This window comes from Brachionichthys hirsutus, chromosome 2 (assembly GCF_040956055.1).
Source record: "Brachionichthys hirsutus isolate HB-005 chromosome 2, CSIRO-AGI_Bhir_v1, whole genome shotgun sequence".
Classification (NCBI taxonomy): Eukaryota; Metazoa; Chordata; class Actinopteri; order Lophiiformes; family Brachionichthyidae; genus Brachionichthys; species Brachionichthys hirsutus.
This window is the reverse complement of record NC_090898.1, coordinates 289357-306654: the sequence shown is the minus strand read 5'-3', so window position 1 is coordinate 306654 and position 17298 is coordinate 289357. Positions and strand designations below refer to the sequence as shown.

At 46.6% G+C, this 17298-nt stretch overlaps 1 protein-coding gene across 1 annotated transcript in view; it reads right to left on the bottom strand.

Annotated features, from left to right (window-relative positions):
* The window catches only part of plch2a (phospholipase C, eta 2a), a 61483-nt gene that overhangs the window by 28942 nt on the left and 15243 nt on the right, over positions 1-17298 (bottom strand). Inside the window, exons 5-8 of the mRNA XM_068748818.1 lie at positions 12617-12787; positions 8211-8304; positions 7543-7746; positions 3207-3327 (exon numbers count right to left, since the gene is read on the bottom strand). Of these exons, the coding sequence (XP_068604919.1) occupies positions 3207-3327; positions 7543-7746; positions 8211-8304; positions 12617-12787 (590 nt within the window). The remainder of the gene's footprint in view (positions 1-3206; positions 3328-7542; positions 7747-8210; positions 8305-12616; positions 12788-17298) is intronic.

Below are 17298 nucleotides of genomic sequence, written 5' to 3'. Positions count from 1 at the left end.
AGTGAACAGAAGTATCGTCGTCTTATCCCGCTCTGTTATTAACTCCATTATTTTACATGTGACACATATTTACAGCTTTAATGTGGCAGGACAGGCCGAGCCTCGAAAGGAATCTGAGACCAAACAAGATAAAGGGATTCATTTTGCTGCGACCTCTCCAATCGAGCGTTTCGTGTCCTTCCTACCCTGTCCATGCCTCAAAGCGTCTACATGTCCCCGGTGACGATTGCCGCGGAGGGACACGCTGGTGTGAACTAGTTCAGTTGAAATTGGCTCCAACGGACACAATAACTGGACAAAGGTTCTAAAATATCGGTGAGCGTATTATGTCTGTAGAGAATACAAGTCAAAACACCAAACATTCTCAAATGTGGAGGAAATGCAGATTGGAGCCATCTCCATGACGACGATTCAGCCACACAGAGGACACCGCAGCAGGTAGCGACGAGCTACGGCGCGCACCTGTCTGTGAGACGCAGGTGTTCACGTTGGGTAAGTCATCAATCGCTAGCTTCATCTTCCTCCTGCGCACTAAAACGAACAAAGTCGTCTTCCTCAGTGGAATTGAATTGATGGATCGTCTACATTTGAAAGCTGCATCATCTTGGTGTGTTAACCAAGGAAAAGTGGATTCTTTTACCCATTTAGAATATTCCATATCACCAAATATATCAGAACCATTATACTTATAATTATTGCTGTCTATTCCTGCCACTTTGAACTGACCAGCAATTTTAGGCCGCTTTCACACTGTCGTTGTTTGGTCCGCTTTAAACGGACCAAAGCTCACTTCCTCGGGTGGCCCGCTCCGTTTGGGCAGGTGTGAAAGTTCATCCGAACTCTGGTGTGGATCAAACAAGCAAACTGGTCCGCGTAAAAACGTGGCTGTTGGTTTGCTTGCAAGTGAACCCTGCTCCGGTTCGTGTGCAGTGTGAAAGCTCACCCGACCAAACACAGGACCAAATGCCGGGGCCATGTGCATTGAAACATGCAGAGAAACACCAGGGAGGGACTTTCCCTCTGACTTTGTCCAATCGACGAGCGCCCCTTTCAACCACGTGATGCTGATCAGAAAGATTGGTGCGCTTTAAAATCACAGTGTGAACGCAGAACCAAAACAAGTGATAAACGTTCGGAATATTTCAATGGTCAGGCACCTACCAACCCAAAAAGATGCAGAACAAATAGTCCATGCTTTTGTGACTTCCAGACTGGACTACTGCAACTCCTTACTGTCCGGCTGCCCAAAAAGGTCTATTAAACATCTCCAGCTAATCCAGAATGCAGCAGCTCGTGTTCTAACAGGAACCAGACTGAGAGAACACATTTCCCCTGTTCTGGCGTCTCTGCATTGGCTTCCTGTTAGGGAACGGATTGAATATAAAATCCTTCTACTCACTTTTAAAGCCCTCACCAGCCAGGCCCCTCCTTACCTTACAGAGATGATTATCCCGTATTGCCCCACTAGAACCCTGCGGTCCCAAAATGCTGGCCTGCTCGTGGTTCCAAAAATGTCCAGGAGCAGACAGGGGGGCGGAGCTTTCAGTTATCAAGCTCCTTTATTGTGGAATCAGCTCCCTGATTGGTTCGTGAGACAGACACCATCTCTATGTTCAAGAGTAGATTAAAGACTTTCCTTTTTAACAAAGCTTATAACTAATCGATGCAGTAATCAGTATAATCAATCTGCTGTCATTAGGCAGCACTGGTGGCTTAACATCATGACACACTGAGCTCCTCCCCCTTTATCTGATTATTTATGTTATAAATATATGTCAGTAATCTCTCTCTCTTCCTGTAGTCTTGTTCTCTCTCTCCCTCTGTTTGTCCCTCTCTCTCTTTCAGGCCCTTCTGTCCGTGGTGCTGCAGAACCTGGACCTGTGTCCCTCAGCGCTGATGTCCACGTCGCTAGCATTAGCATTTATAGCTTTATATCGCTAGCATTAGCATTTATAGCTTTATATCGCTAGCATTAGCATTTTGTTTTGTCTGCTCCTGCTCTGTCTCGCTATCACTTCCCTATCCATCTCCTTGTTTTTGATCTCTCTCTCCCTCTCTCCCTCTCTCCCTCTCTCCCTCTCTCCCTCTCTCCCTCTCTCCCTCCCTCCCTCCCTCCCTCCCTCCGGTCAGACAGATGGCCGTCCACCATGAGCCTAGGTTCTGTCCAAGGTTTCTGCCCGTTAAAGGGAAGTTTTTTCTTGCCTCCGTTGCTCTTGTGGGTCAAGTTGGGTTCTGTGTTTCCCTGCAGGTCTTTCCCTGCTAATCCTGTAAAGCCTTGAGATGACTTTATGTTATGATCTGGCGCTACATAAATAAAACTGAATTGAATTGAATTGAATTGAATTGAATTGAATTGAATTGAAACGCAACAATGTTGCGACTTTCAGCTCCCCAAATTCTTCTCACGGCACGTGACAGAGGCAGATATAATTTACCAAGCAAGAGTCCAAACGGCGTTTCAGGAAGACAGACAGTCTCCTCATCCGGAATGGCCGTGATCGATCCCGTGAAGCAATAAATACAGGAAATATTATGAGCGGCTTGTTTGGATTTACGCATCCAACGGAAGTCCTCACACGATGGCCCTTGTTTGCGCACTTTTGAAGCAGCGTCACACAAATCTACGACCTTTCTCTTCCCGATGCTGCTTGTGGTTCAGTATATTCGGTCGACATGTGACCATTTGTTGATTATGGCTGAATTCAGTTCGGAATACTGTCTGCCATAGGCGTACAGCGGGGTCGTAAATTTACGACCTCCGTGACTTTACGTCCACACTAGTTTGTTGTTTTTTGTCTGTTTTTACGATATACCGGAAAGCGAGTGAACAAATCCAGAGTACGACAGTTTCTGCGGTCTCACCCGCGATGTCTCCCGAAAGGACATTGTCTCTTTCGACTCTGATATGTCCATGTTGCCTGGGGAAAATGACACACACTAGGATACAACTATAACCGTATTGTTGTGTGTGTGTTTTGTGCCTGTACAATTTTCCACCCATTCCTGCCTGCAGTTGTATCCAAAACCTTATTTACGTAATATTTCTACGTGGTTTGTACAATCCATCGGCCCGTGTAATGCAACACAATGTAAAAGGTTAACATACATGTCCAAACGCCGCCGGGGCTGGACAGAAAGCCAAACATGAACGTGGTCTGTCAGAGCTCTGCGTGTGTGTGTGTGTGTGTGTGTGTACATATACGTACTCATTCTTGATGAAGGCATACTTGTTGATAGTCTCGATGACGTCTTTGAAGAGGATCTTTGAGGTGAGGGTGTAGCCATGGTGAACGATGGGTTCGCCATCCTGTCCATCCCAACAGTCCACTGGCAACGATGCAGATATGGTTATCGCATTTTCACACACGCTGTTTGTGCCTCAAAGATAACTTCCTTTAACAGAACTATTCAAACACATGTATGATCTTATAGGAAACTGCAGGTCGACTCATTTCATACGCCCGAGATTTACTAAAGACTAAAATATCCACTTGTTTAAGAAACTGCCGAACTTTTCTGAAAACTGGAACGAATAGGGAACACACACCCCCCCACCCCCACCCCCACACCCCAAAAGAAAAAAAAAATTTGATAATAAGTTTGCATCATTTCAACAACTTTCCGACAAATATAATTGATCTCCTTGCAGTTTCTTTCGATGTCTTCAAGCGAGACACTTCGCTTCGGGTTCCATTTCAGGGTTCCCAGACACCCCTCCGGGTGATGCCATTGGCCTGTTTTTGTAAAAGCCGACTAAAAAGAAAGCCATTCCTATGTTGCCGAGTTCCATTTCTCATTTGGACTCCACTTCTACGGTTACAAGTAAAAGCACGTGGGAGCAGGATCTCCAAATGAGAATTAGTGAGGAAGAACGGGTTAATGGTCTGAGGAAGATTCATTCATCTTCAATGTTTATTCAGCTCAAAGTGCTACATCAGACCCATCTAAATCCAAGCTAGCTAGACGAAGTGAGCTAAAGAGAGGCATCAAGCAGGCAAAGCACAGATACAAGCAGCGCATTGAGGAGCACTTTGAGAACAAGAACCCACGTGACATGTGGAAAGGCATCAGGGCTGTGACGGCCTACAAACGCAGGGAGCAGCACGCCAGCCACGACTCCACCCTGCCTGACACCCTGAACAGATTCTTCTCACGCTTCGACTCTCCGAGCAGCAGAAGGTCTGTGGATCTGCCCCAGCCTGAGGTGCAGCATCAGCCGCTCGTCCTGCAGCTGCACCAGGTCTCCTCAGCCTGAGGAGGATCAACACCAACAAGGCTGCGGGACCAGATGGCGTGTCAGGCCGGACACTGAAGACGTGTGCTGACCAACTGGCCGGGGTTCTCCTGGACATCTTCAACCTGTCCCTGCAGCTGTCCACCGTCCCTGCCTGCCTTAAGTCCTCCATCATTGTGCCGGTACCCAATAAATCATCCGTTTCCTGCCTCAACGATTACCGCCCTGTTGCTCTGACTCCCATCGTGATGAAGTGCTTCGAGAGGATCCTCCTTAAACACACCAAGGACGCCGTCCCTGCTGGCTTGGACAGCCTGCAGTTCGCCTACAGGGGGAACCGCTCCACGGAGGACGCTGTCTCGCTGACACTTCACTCGGCCCTGACTCACCTGGAGCAGCCTAACACCTACGTCAGGATGCTGTTTGTGGACTTCAGTTCAGCTTTTAACACCGTCCCACCGGACATGCTGGCTCTGAAGCTCCACAGCCTGGGACTGTCTCCACTGGGTCAGGGACTTCCTCAGCAACCGGCCCCAGGTGGTGAAGATAGGAGACACCACATCCTCCCCTCTGATCCTGAACGCTGGGACCCCCCAGGGTTGCGTTCTCAGCCCTGCTCTGCATCCACTCCACAAACCTGGTTGTGAAGTTTGCTGACGACACCACCGTGGTGGGTCACATCTCCAACAACGATGAGACCCACTACAGAGAGGAGGTCCAGAACCTGATGCTGTGGTGCTCGAGGAACAGCCTTGTTCTGAACACCAGCAAGACCAAGGAGGTCATAGTGGACTACAGGAGGTCCAGGAAGACTGAACACGCCCCCCTGTGCATACGAGGGGAAGCAGTGGAGCGTGTGGAGAACATTAAATTCCTGGGCATCCACATCTCCTCTGACCTCTCCTGGACACTCAACACCAGACACCTGGTGAAGAAGGCCCAGCAACGGCTCTTCTTCCTCAGGAAGCTGAAGCGGGCTGGACTCTCCTCTGTGCTGCTTGAAGACTTCTACCGGGCCACGATAGAGAGCATCCTGTGTCTCAGTGCGACCGTGTGGGACGGCAGCTGCACGGCGCAGGACAGGAAGGACCTATCCCGGGTGGTGAGGACAGCTCAGGGGATTGTGGGTCACCGTCTGCCTGATCTGGACTCTGTTTACACCTCCAGAGTCCAGAGGAGGGCCAGACGCATCGCCACAGACCCCACCCACCCGGGCCACAGACTGTTTGTCCCGCCCACAGACCCCACCCACCCGGGCCACAGACTGTTTGTCCCGCCCACAGACCCCACCCACCCGGGCCACAGACTGTTTGTCCCGCCCACAGACCCCACCCACCCGGGCTACAGACTGTTTGTCCCGCCCCCATCAGGGAGGCGGTTCAGGACAATAAGAAGCAGCACAGCGAGGCTCAGGAACAGCTTCTTCCCCCGAGCTGTGAAAGCAGTCGTTCCCTTGTAGTGATCTGGGACGCTTTATGCCGGTCCTGTTGCTGCTGCTGCCATTCTGCACTACTGCCTGTGATTCTCACTCTCTGTGTGTATATATATTCTCTCTGTGTATATATACTGTTTCTTTAAGAGAGAGAATTTAGTTTATGTTATGATGTGGGCCTTCTCACGTTTTTATTATGTTCGCATAATGACAATAAAGTATCTTGAATCTTGAATCTTGAATTTATCCTCACATTGACCCAACGGTCGGAAACTTTTTGCCTTCGCCACTTTATTGGCGCGTCGTCTGATCCTTCTCAAATGGAAGGATGCGGCCCCACCCACACTGGATTAGAGATGCGATGCATCATCTTAAATTATAACAAATACAATTCTGAAAAGACATTCTATCAGGCGTGGAAGCCGGTTTTGACCTTTTTCAGCCAACAGTCAAATGTAGTGACAGTTTGTTATCAGTAAGCCAAGTACGGATTCTGGTGACCTCAGAGCTGAGAGCTTCCTCAACCTGCACTTTGTCCTCTCCCGAAATCAGGAGTGCTGAGTCATCAGCAAACAGGAACAATTTGCAGTTACAGGCAGCATTCATGTCGTTAATGTATAGGAGGAACAGTAACGGTCCTAGAATGCTGCCTTGAGGAACCCCACAGCTCACCGGGAGGGACGAGGACAAGGTTCCGTTTATGTCCACCATTTGTTCTCGTCCCTCAAGGTACGATTTCATCCAGTTTGTTGATGTGCTATCAGAACCAATCATCCCTAGTTTATTCAATAGGATTGAATGGTTAACGGGGTCAAAGGCCTTCTGGAGGTCCAGCATGACCATGCCGCAGTATTTGCCCGAGTCTACTTCACGCTTAATGTAGTCGGTCAGATATATGAGGCACGGGTCAGTGGAGTGGGATGTTCTGAAGCCCGATTGGAACTCAAAGAGCAGGCTATGCTCGGCGAGGTAGCGGTTGATTTGCTCCTGGATTATTCTCTCCATGACCTTTGACATGGAACAAAGGATGGAAACAGGGCGGTAGTTGCCAGGTTCTAATTTGTTTCCTTTTTTATACAGAGGGATAACCCGCGCCGTCTTGAATTCCTGTGGGACGTGGCACTGATTGATGGATACATTTATCAGATGGGTTACCACGGGGGCGATAGAGACAGCTGCGTCTCTGAGGAACCGGGTGGGTATGTGGTCGAGGCCCGTGGCTGCTCGTTCAGCTTTCTTCTGGGGGGGTACGGCGGAGGGCGACGTGGTGTTTGGCCGGGTTGTCTGCGGGAGGTTGGGTGTGATGCGTGCTCCAGTGCTGCTGCTCCAGGTGTTGTTGTGAGCGGCGTCGAAGGCTGAGTCGAGCAGAGTCCGTAGAAGTTGAACTTGCGTCTCCTGTCCCGGGTTTGGGTGTATATTTCCAGACAGAAGTAAACTCAAACAAATGATTTTCCTTCCTTCCCTCCGTCCAGCTGCTGCGCGTTTCTCCTCCTGGAGTGAAACCGCTTCCACTCGCCCAGAGTTTTAAAATGCGCTGAAGTAGCGGCGCACGAAAAAGGTCCATTTTGTTCCGATATCCTCGGTAAATGTACTTCTTGGGACTTGATAAAAATGAATCCCCGTGAAATTGCCGCATAGATGTTGCCACATGTTTTGTGTGGGTGTTTTATTACTTTTTCCTTTCAGATGTTTTATTTGTCCCGTTTCATATTGCTGAAATTTGAATTAAATTAATATTTCACACTAGAAACTAAGACACAAAAGTGACTCATAAGAAATTCACACAGTTTCAAATGTGGCACTAGGCATTGTGACAGCATGGTCAAACCACGGTTTCTGAATCACGCATTAAACCGGCCAACGTGTTCATGCTGACCTTCCACACAGCGGCAGCCAGCCTGCAGCACCCAGGCGTACATGTCCACCCTGGACTGAGACATCAGCTGGTCCCCCATCAGGTAAGTGTTGTGTGAGGAAGCAATGAAGTAGTTGCACAATGGCTGGGTCATTTCCTGGTTCACGTCGTAATGCTCCGGCTTGAAGATGTCCCCCGCCGGGCTGCGCATGTAGTTTGTAAAACCTGGAGCGGGACGCACAGTGTGTCAGAGCGGGTGGCGCTTTCAAGCAAAAACGCAGGACAGGAAGTAGCTCAGGCATGGGCAAACTATGGCCCGGGGGCCATATGCGGCCCGTTGGTCTTTTTAATCCAGCCCGCCGAATTTGTCCAAATTATATCATTAAATAAAATTGTATTCTAATTAAACCTCATTCATTTGACCTTTCCCCTGTAATGCTGCCTGTAAAAGGCCAAATCCTTTAATGCAATAGCTTTCATGTGTCATTTATATTAGCTCACACAAACACTCCATCCATCTGTTCCCCTCTGTCAAATTTTAGAACCCATTGTGGCCCGCGAGTAAAAAGGCTTTCCCACCCCTGAACTCGACGCTATTTTACAGGGAGACATTTTCACAACACAGGAAACTAACTGCACTCAGGTTCCGTTACAAAATGAAACGGGTTCTGAAACTGAAGTTAACTTACCATCTATCCCCAACACTCGCTGCTTCTGGTTCTCAGAGCATGGCTCGAATTTATCGATGATCTCCAGGCAATGGCCCTTGGACACCTTAGTCATCTATAAGTTGCAGGAATGCCGTCAGCAATATTACCAGGACTATGCTAAACACCCCAAAGCACATCATGAATCTAAAAACGTCATAAAATAGTCTTATTTTCATATTTTGTGCATATAAAAACACATCGCCCATTGTCTCCCAATCATGTCAGCTGAAATGCTGAGTGACGCCGACAACCCCGTTCAAAAGAGGACCGTCAGCTTTTAAAAACCAGGCTTCAGCGCTTTGCATCAGCGCGTCAGACTGCAGGTTAGCTGAAGAAGCACACACGCAGCGTTTAAAGACGGATCACCATTAAAGCTCATGTTTCTTTGGTCATTTCGGACTCGTCCCTCCTACTGCAAACGACCCTTTTAGGTCCAAGTGGGGGTCCAGTTCAGCTCGTCAGCTCCCTCCTCACAAGAGTGACACACTACCCGTCCACAATCACACATTCACTTTCCATTTCCAGCAGTTTCGAAAGGGAAATGTGTACAAGTACAACACACATGTACAAAATATGAGTTTTATGTTTTGAGTTTTGATGAAAAAGCAAAGGAAATAAAAATACACAAATGTATTTCTTGGGTATTAAATTGTGTATATAAGTAATCATTGTGTATCCTTGGGTGTTTTCAGTGAAGTCAAAGATTTTCATCTGTGAGAAGATGATCCCTTCATTGAGTTTAAGCTAAACTGCTTAGCGACACAAAGATTAAAGAATTTGATTTGGGATTTGTACCTAGTTGTGATTTACTGCCCATGAGAGGTAAAAGGCTGTGATACGACTCGGATGATGGGGAGGACGATGCAAAGGACAGGACTAGAGGACGACCCAGGAGAAGATACATGGACGTAGTATCTTCTCCTGGGTCGTCCTCTAGTCCTGTCCTTTGCATCGTCCTCCCCAACACCAGCCACTCTCATGTCCTCCCTCACTACGTCCATGTCTCTTCTCCTGGGTTGTCCTCTAGTCCTGTCCTTTGCATCGTCCTCCCCAACACCAGCCACTCTCATGTCCTCCCTCACTACGTCCATGTCTCTTCTCCTGGGTTGTCCTCTAGTCCTGTCCTTTGCATCGTCCTCCCCAACACCAGCCACTCTCATGTCCTCCCTCACTACGTCCATGTCTCTTCTCCTGGGTCGTCCTCTAGCCCTGTCCTTTGCATCGTCCTCCCCAACACCAGCCACTCTCATGTCCTCCCTCACTACGTCCATGTCTCTTCTCCTGGGTCGTCCTCTAGTCCTGTCCTTTGCATCGTCCTCCCCAACACCAGCCACTCTCATGTCCTCCCTCACTACGTCCATGTCTCTTCTCCTGGGTCGTCCTCTAGTCCTGTCCTTTGCATCGTCCTCCCCAACACCAGCCACTCTCATGTCCTCCCTCACTACGTCCATGTCTCTTCTCCTGGGTCGTCCTCTAGCCCTGTCCTTTGCATCGTCCTCCCCAACACCAGCCACTCTCATGTCCTCCCTCACTACGTCCATGTCTCTTCTCCTGGGTCGTCCTCTAGTCCTGTCCTTTGCATCGTCCTCCCCAACACCAGCCACTCTCATGTCCTCCCTCACTACGTCCATGTCTCTTCTCCTGGGTCGTCCTCTAGTCCTGTCCTTTGCATCGTCCTCCCCAACACCAGCCACTCTCATGTCCTCCCTCACTACGTCCATGTCTCTTCTCCTGGGTCGTCCTCTAGTCCTGTCCTTTGCATCGTCCTCCCCAACACCAGCCACTCTCATGTCCTCCCTCACTACGTCCATGTCTCTTCTCCTGGGTCGTCCTCTAGCCCTGTCCTTTGCATCGTCCTCCCCAACACCAGCCACTCTCATGTCCTCCCTCACTACGTCCATGTCTCTTCTCCTGGGTCGTCCTCTAGCCCTGTCCTTTGCATCGTCCTCCCCAACACCAGCCACTCTCATGTCCTCCCTCACTACGTCCATGTCTCTTCTCCTGGGTTGTCCTCTAGTCCTGTCCTTTGCATCGTCCTCCCCAACACCAGCCACCCTCATGTCCTCCCTCACTACGTCCATGTCTCTTCTCCTGGGTTGTCCTCTAGTCCTGTCCTTTGCATCGTCCTCCCCAACACCAGCCACTCTCATGTCCTCCCTCACTACGTCCATGTCTCTTCTCCTGGGTCGTCCTCTAGCCCTGTCCTTTGCATCGTCCTCCCCAACACCAGCCACTCTCATGTCCTCCCTCACTACGTCCATGTCTCTTCTCCTGGGTTGTCCTCTAGTCCTGTCCTTTGCATCGTCCTCCCCAACACCAGCCACCCTCATGTCCTCCCTCACTATGTCCATGTCTCTTCTCCTGGGTTGTCCTCTAGTCCTGTCCTTTGCATCGTCCTCCCCAACACCAGCCACTCTCATGTCCTCCCTCACTACGTCCATGTCTCTTCTCCTGGGTCGTCCTCTAGCCCTGTCCTTTGCATCGTCCTCCCCAACACCAGCCACTCTCATGTCCTCCCTCACTACGTCCATGTCTCTTCTCCTGGGTCGTCCTCTAGTCCTGTCCTTTGCATCGTCCTCCCCAACACCAGCCACTCTCATGTCCTCCCTCACTACGTCCATGTCTCTTCTCCTGGGTTGTCCTCTAGTCCTGTCCTTTGCATCGTCCTCCCCAACACCAGCCACTCTCACGTCCTCCCTCACTACGTCCATGTCTCTTCTCCTGGGTTGTCCTCTAGTCCTGTCCTTTGCATCGTCCTCCCCAACACCAGCCACCCTCATGTCCTCCCTCACTACGTCCATGTCTCTTCTCCTGGGTTGTCCTCTAGTCCTGTCCTTTGCATCGTCCTCCCCAACACCAGCCACTCTCATGTCCTCCCTCACTACGTCCATGTCTCTTCTCCTGGGTTGTCCTCTAGTCCTGTCCTTTGCATCGTCCTCCCCAACACCAGCCACCCTCATGTCCTCCCTCACTACGTCCATGTCTCTTCTCCTGGGTTGTCCTCTAGTCCTGTCCTTTGCATCGTCCTCCCCAACACCAGCCACTCTCATGTCCTCCCTCACTACGTCCATGTCTCTTCTCCTGGGTCGTCCTCTAGCCCTGTCCTTTGCATCGTCCTCCCCAACACCAGCCACTCTCATGTCCTCCCTCACTACGTCCATGTCTCTTCTCCTGGGTCGTCCTCTAGTCCTGTCCTTTGCATCGTCCTCCCCAACACCAGCCACTCTCATGTCCTCCCTCACTACGTCCATGTCTCTTCTCCTGGGTTGTCCTCTAGTCCTGTCCTTTGCATCGTCCTCCCCAACACCAGCCACTCTCATGTCCTCCCTCACTACGTCCATGTCTCTTCTCCTGGGTCGTCCTCTAGCCCTGTCCTTTGCATCGTCCTCCCCAACACCAGCCACTCTCATGTCCTCCCTCACTACGTCCATGTCTCTTCTCCTGGGTCGTCCTCTAGTCCTGTCCTTTGCATCGTCCTCCCCAACACCAGCCACTCTCATGTCCTCCCTCACTACCCAGATGTTTGACTCCTTGTTTTTCTGTTAAAAGAAGCTTTCCAAAGACATTTGTTTGTTTGTTTTTACTAATTTTCGTTTGTTTACTACTTCATTTTTTGGACTAACGTATCACGTGACCAAGAAGATTCACAGGTGATTGTTACGATGCAGAAAATAAGGTCGGTTTTTAAAATAAAACACCTGTCAGACTACGATAACCAATACAATGGAAATTATACAATTCATTATTCATCATGTGCGGTCCGGGAACAAATGTCTCACTCGACCGGTACCGGTCGTCAAGTGCGGGTAAGATAGTACCCGTACTTTTTGTTTGGTGGATTCCTCTCACATCAAATTACGTCCTTCAAGGGACTCCAGACAAATTGATTCATAGCCATTAAAAATGTTGTCAAACCCCTCAATCATTAAGTTTGGTTTCCAAAACCGTCAGGACTTCATCATAAGCAAAGACACTCTGCAATGTGCCAATCCTGCGGTGCAGTACTTACAGAAACCGCTGGCACAACTTCAAACTTTTATCAGGATATTAAGAAGAAGCATAAATTATTCCTAGCTAGTTTATGCTGTAGTTTTATGAATGAAACTTGTTCTGGCTGCTCAGCAGAATTAATACTGGACTAAAAAGTCTGGCTTTCTCTGTTGTGGTGAAAGTTCATGGTTGTGCATCTAAGTTGGCTGGTAAAGCACCAAAATGCAAAATCTCAAAACTAAAGACCCCCGTTCAAGACAATTATTTAAAGAATACCTTGTTGAAAATAAATGACATGTTATTCCTGACTTTTTCTTTAAAATAGTATTTTTAAATTGACATTGATCGTGGTTTTAATAAGTATGATTGTATACTCATACTTGCAGTTACAGTACCTTTTGCTCAGTCTCCAGGAAGCGGGTCAGGTCATCTGCATCCAGGTGGTCTTTGAGGTTGCTGTAAGTGAGCATGAGGAGATACAGATCCCTCCGGGTTGACATCATCTTGTAGAAGGAACAGAACTCCTCAAAGCCGAGCGTCCCCTGGTTGTCATCTGTGTCTGCCTCCTATACAACAGAGACCAGACCAGAAAAAATGCATATAAAACGATTACATTAAGACATTAAAGGACAAGAACCTGTTGTCTCGTCCATCCAAAGCCAACAATGTGATGACAAAGTTGCAAGAGCCATTACCGTTACAGTCGGTGTTAAAAGACGAGATGAACTTTACTGATCCCACGACAGGGAAGATGAAAACGCTTACAATAGAACTGTAGTACAATAGTACAGTAGTACGGTTCAGTCCTGCAACCCCCCCTCCCTTACAAGACATGCGTAGTTCTGGCTTTACTAACGGCAAGTTTCTGCTTTCACCACCAAGTTATTGTTTTACAGTCGTGTCAACATGTCACTGTTTAGCCTGGCAGAATTTAAATAATGTAATATATAACGTAAATGTTTTGCTGCAACCTTTTCATGAAAATATAAAAACTAAGAAGGCTGGACAATCCTAATGTCTTAGATACATCAGATCTGATGCTGATTTCCCATAATGCTCAATATTTTGTCGGCACATGCAAAAGAAATGTTGTCTGAAAGTCACTAAAAATCTATCAGCTGGAATGACATTTCTGTGGCGTTCAGGAGTTCGTACTGGAACGAGGGTATGGAGCTAAAGGAACTGCACTCAGTAAGGTTAAGTCCTATTTATCAGACCCCACTTTGTTCATGTGAACAATGAGTCCTTCATGCATGCCAATGTCAGTCATGGTGGATGTAATATAGTCAATGACATGCCTCACCACCCCATGCCACCAGAGGGCGTGGTGGACCGAGAGGATGAGCGAGGCGATGCAGGAAGTAGAAAGGAATGACGCAGTTAGTTACCGGGACGTGAACAACGGAGTGATTCCTTCGTTTAACACGTTATTACAGTGGCCCACAAGGTTCTGTTGGATGAATTTGATTCACACTTTACATACTTTCTATCGGAAAACATCCTAACTAATAAAGGGAAAATGGAAAGCTAAGTGGAGATGTAGCTAGCGCTGTTCCAGATCGGTTTGCCAAGGACTCATTAACTGCAGCTCAGCAGCAGCCAAACACAACATTTATGTGAAGTAGGGTTGGGCGAATTGGCTTCAAAATAGCATCACGGAATTTCACAAAGATTTTGGCGACAAAGATATACCATATTTTTGCCGGTGAGCACTCCTCAAGGGCCTTTGCACACGTGTTGTACTGGATCGGGTGCTTAGGTCAGAGGTGGCGAGCTAAAGTCAATGTATTTCCCCCTTTTGTTCGGATAGTCTTTTTGCATTGTTTGCATATTGCCGTGTTTTGGTATCTGGTCTGTAAACTCCACGAAAGTTGTTCAAATTTCAGGGATTAACTGAAACTCTTCCAGTCATGCTTGCTCTCCACTGCCAGTTTTTATTAGTTATCTAAGTAATAAATGAATGATTCCTTAAATCAAAACATGCTTTCACCCACCTGTCTGAATTAAAGATGAAATAAATCTCATTGAGCAGTTTGACAGGAATTACTGATATATACATTACGCCCAGACACCAGGCTTATTGTATATAAGCGGAAACATTAGAAGCTTCTCTCGAGACAGGAATCATGCAGTCCTCATTATTATGCAAATATATGCAGTGATGTGCTGTCAGATTATTAACAGCGTTTGAGCAGATAGAGTTCACTGTGAGAAGGCTGAGTCAAGAAATTAAGGAAGAGATTTTCAAAACGCAAACCTTCCGGATTATCTGACGACATATGCTGCCAGACTGGCCGCTGGTCTGCTTCCCCAGCATCGCACCGGAGGCCATCTGTCTCTCATCAGTACCGCATGGGTGACAGCCAAAAGGCCACTGGGCCGAGACATAGCACTGCGGCTAGCTACAGAACAGAAGGACGGCTGAAGCAACAAGCTTAGCATGGCAGCATGCTAATCCTCTCCAGTACTGGAAGGGAGAGCCTTGTGTCAGCCAAGTTCTTCAGCTCAGTCACAATCTGCCGGACGCACGCTTAAGTACCATCGACCGTCCTAATGAGATGAAGGTCACTATGCAACGCTCATTAGCCTACAGGTCTACAAAGTGTCATTCTTTATTACTGTGGAAAGTGGCATTTAAGAAAGCCTTTCCTTGCCTCCGTTGCTCTTGTGGGTCAAGTTGGGTTCTGTGGTTCCCTGCAGGTCTTTCCCTGCTAATCCTGTAAAGTGCCTTGAGATAACTTTATGTTGTGATCTGGCGCTTTATAAATAAAACTGAATTGAATTGAATCATAATGTTTTTATTGTAGTCACCAAAATGTTCTCTTTGGTCACATCACAGAGAAGGTTTTTGTTGACAAAAGATTGTACTGACAGTAGTAGAATTACACTAATGACTAATTACGGTGTTTTGACGTCCAAACTGATGGCGCGTAGCGCCCGGATATTAAGCAAAGCTTGTTTCCACACCTGTCCACGGGAAAGCCAGAGCAGAGCAAGAAGAGGGAGCGCGGAGAAAGACGGAGAAAAGAACGACAATGAAGGAGAAAAGGAGGAAGGAGTCCAAAGGAAAACGGCAGAAACTGTCCACAGTTTGGGACCATTTCAAGTAAAAAAAGAAACGGAGAACGCGGTGCAATGTTTGCGCTGTCAAACAGAGCTGGAGTACGACAACAGGACTACATCGATGTTGCAGCACGTAAACAGGAAGCATCCAGAACATTTATCAAATCAATGCGATCAGCTAACGCTACGTACATGCTAGCTTCATGCAACTAAAGTCCAACACGCAGCTACATTCTAGTTTGTATGTCCGTTGTAACGAATTTGAAAGACCTATAATAATTATACATCCACTAACATCATAATGTGCGTTAAAATCTGAACGGTTTTAATTTATAGTTTTAAAAAGTTCGATGCATGTCAGTTTCATTGTTAAAATACATTTTTATTACTTATGTGTGTAATTTAGAATTATGAATCATGTATATTTGTAGTACAATTAATTACCTATATATTTTAATACATTGTGAGGCTTCATTCGCATACCTGTCAACCAGTACGTTTTTGCCGTACAAAGTACGGGTTTTATGCATTTTAAGACGTGTACGGCGTAGAAGAAAATCTGTACGGGAAAACGCAAATTTGAACATTATGGGTACTGTAGCGTCCGCCAGACGCTGAAATAAGGACGAGATGTTCTCAGAACAAGCTTTTCTTAATCGGTAACCGCGCCGCTAACAGAACAGATATCCTCTCCCGTCTCTCTCACCCCCGCCCCTCCTCCCTGATGCCTTCACTGACTCTCTGCAGGGTAGGAATTACGAACACGAACTGTTACAGTCCCATCCGGTCTGCACCGAATATCAAGAAACGTGAAAAACATGTTTCCCAATCACAAGCCAGCAAAGGTTTGTATTTTTCTGTCCCTGGTTATTTAAATTACAAGCATCATTGATCGATACTTAAGTTTGGTTTACAAAAATAAAAATGCTAACAATTTTTTTTCTCGAAATATCTGTTCTTATTTAAACATTTAAATTACAAGCATTATTAATGGATATTTTAGTTTAGTTAAAATATCAAAATTAAACTGTATCCTAATTAATAATATCCAACTATGTACATAAATAAACGCATTTGAAAAAAAAAAAAATGGTGTAAGATTATTTTGTATTTTGTAAGGAAAAATTCAACGGTTTATAAGGCCATGGAGCCGTGGAGCCTGACAGGTATGCATTCGGGTACTTTATTTTTTATTTGCATTGAATGCTCGTGGGAAATTAAATGCAATCTTAATGCTAATGATTGTGCAGTTTAAAATAAATGGTATTGCTAGCACCAACATTTGATTGTTTGTTTTATACCGCTTGAAAATATTCTGAAACAGTGATGTATTTTTATCCGATTGAGATTAATCGAATTCATTTAGCGATTAATCTATCGATTACTTAAATAATCAACTTAAATAATCGATCATTCTTAATTTATTGTAATTTTGCATCTGTGGTGTAATTTATTTTTAATGTATTGTTATTTTGCATAAATTGAGTAATTTAATATTAGTTTTATTTGTATTGTTAAATGTCGATGATTTATGTACGAAGGACTTTCAACGGAAACAAGACCGCAAGGGCTTTTTAGAAATGCTCCTCTTAGACAGGATGTTTGACTGTACTTGTACTGTAATACATGCTACTGTGTGACTGTACTTATACTGTAATACATGATACTGTGTGACTGTACTTGTACTGTAATACATGCTACTGTGTGACTGTACTTGTACTGTAATACATGCTACTGTGTGACTGTACTTGTACTGTAATACATGCTACTGTGTGACTGTACTTATACTGTAATACATGATACTGTGTGACTGTACTTGTACTGTAATACATGCTACTGTGTGACTGTACTTGTACTGAATACATGCTACTGTGTGACTGTACTTGTACTGTAATACATGCTACTGTGTGACTGTACTTGTACTGTAATACATGCTACTGTTTGACTGTACTTGTACTGAATACATGCTACTGTGTGACTGTACTTGTACTGTAATACATGCTACTGTGTGACT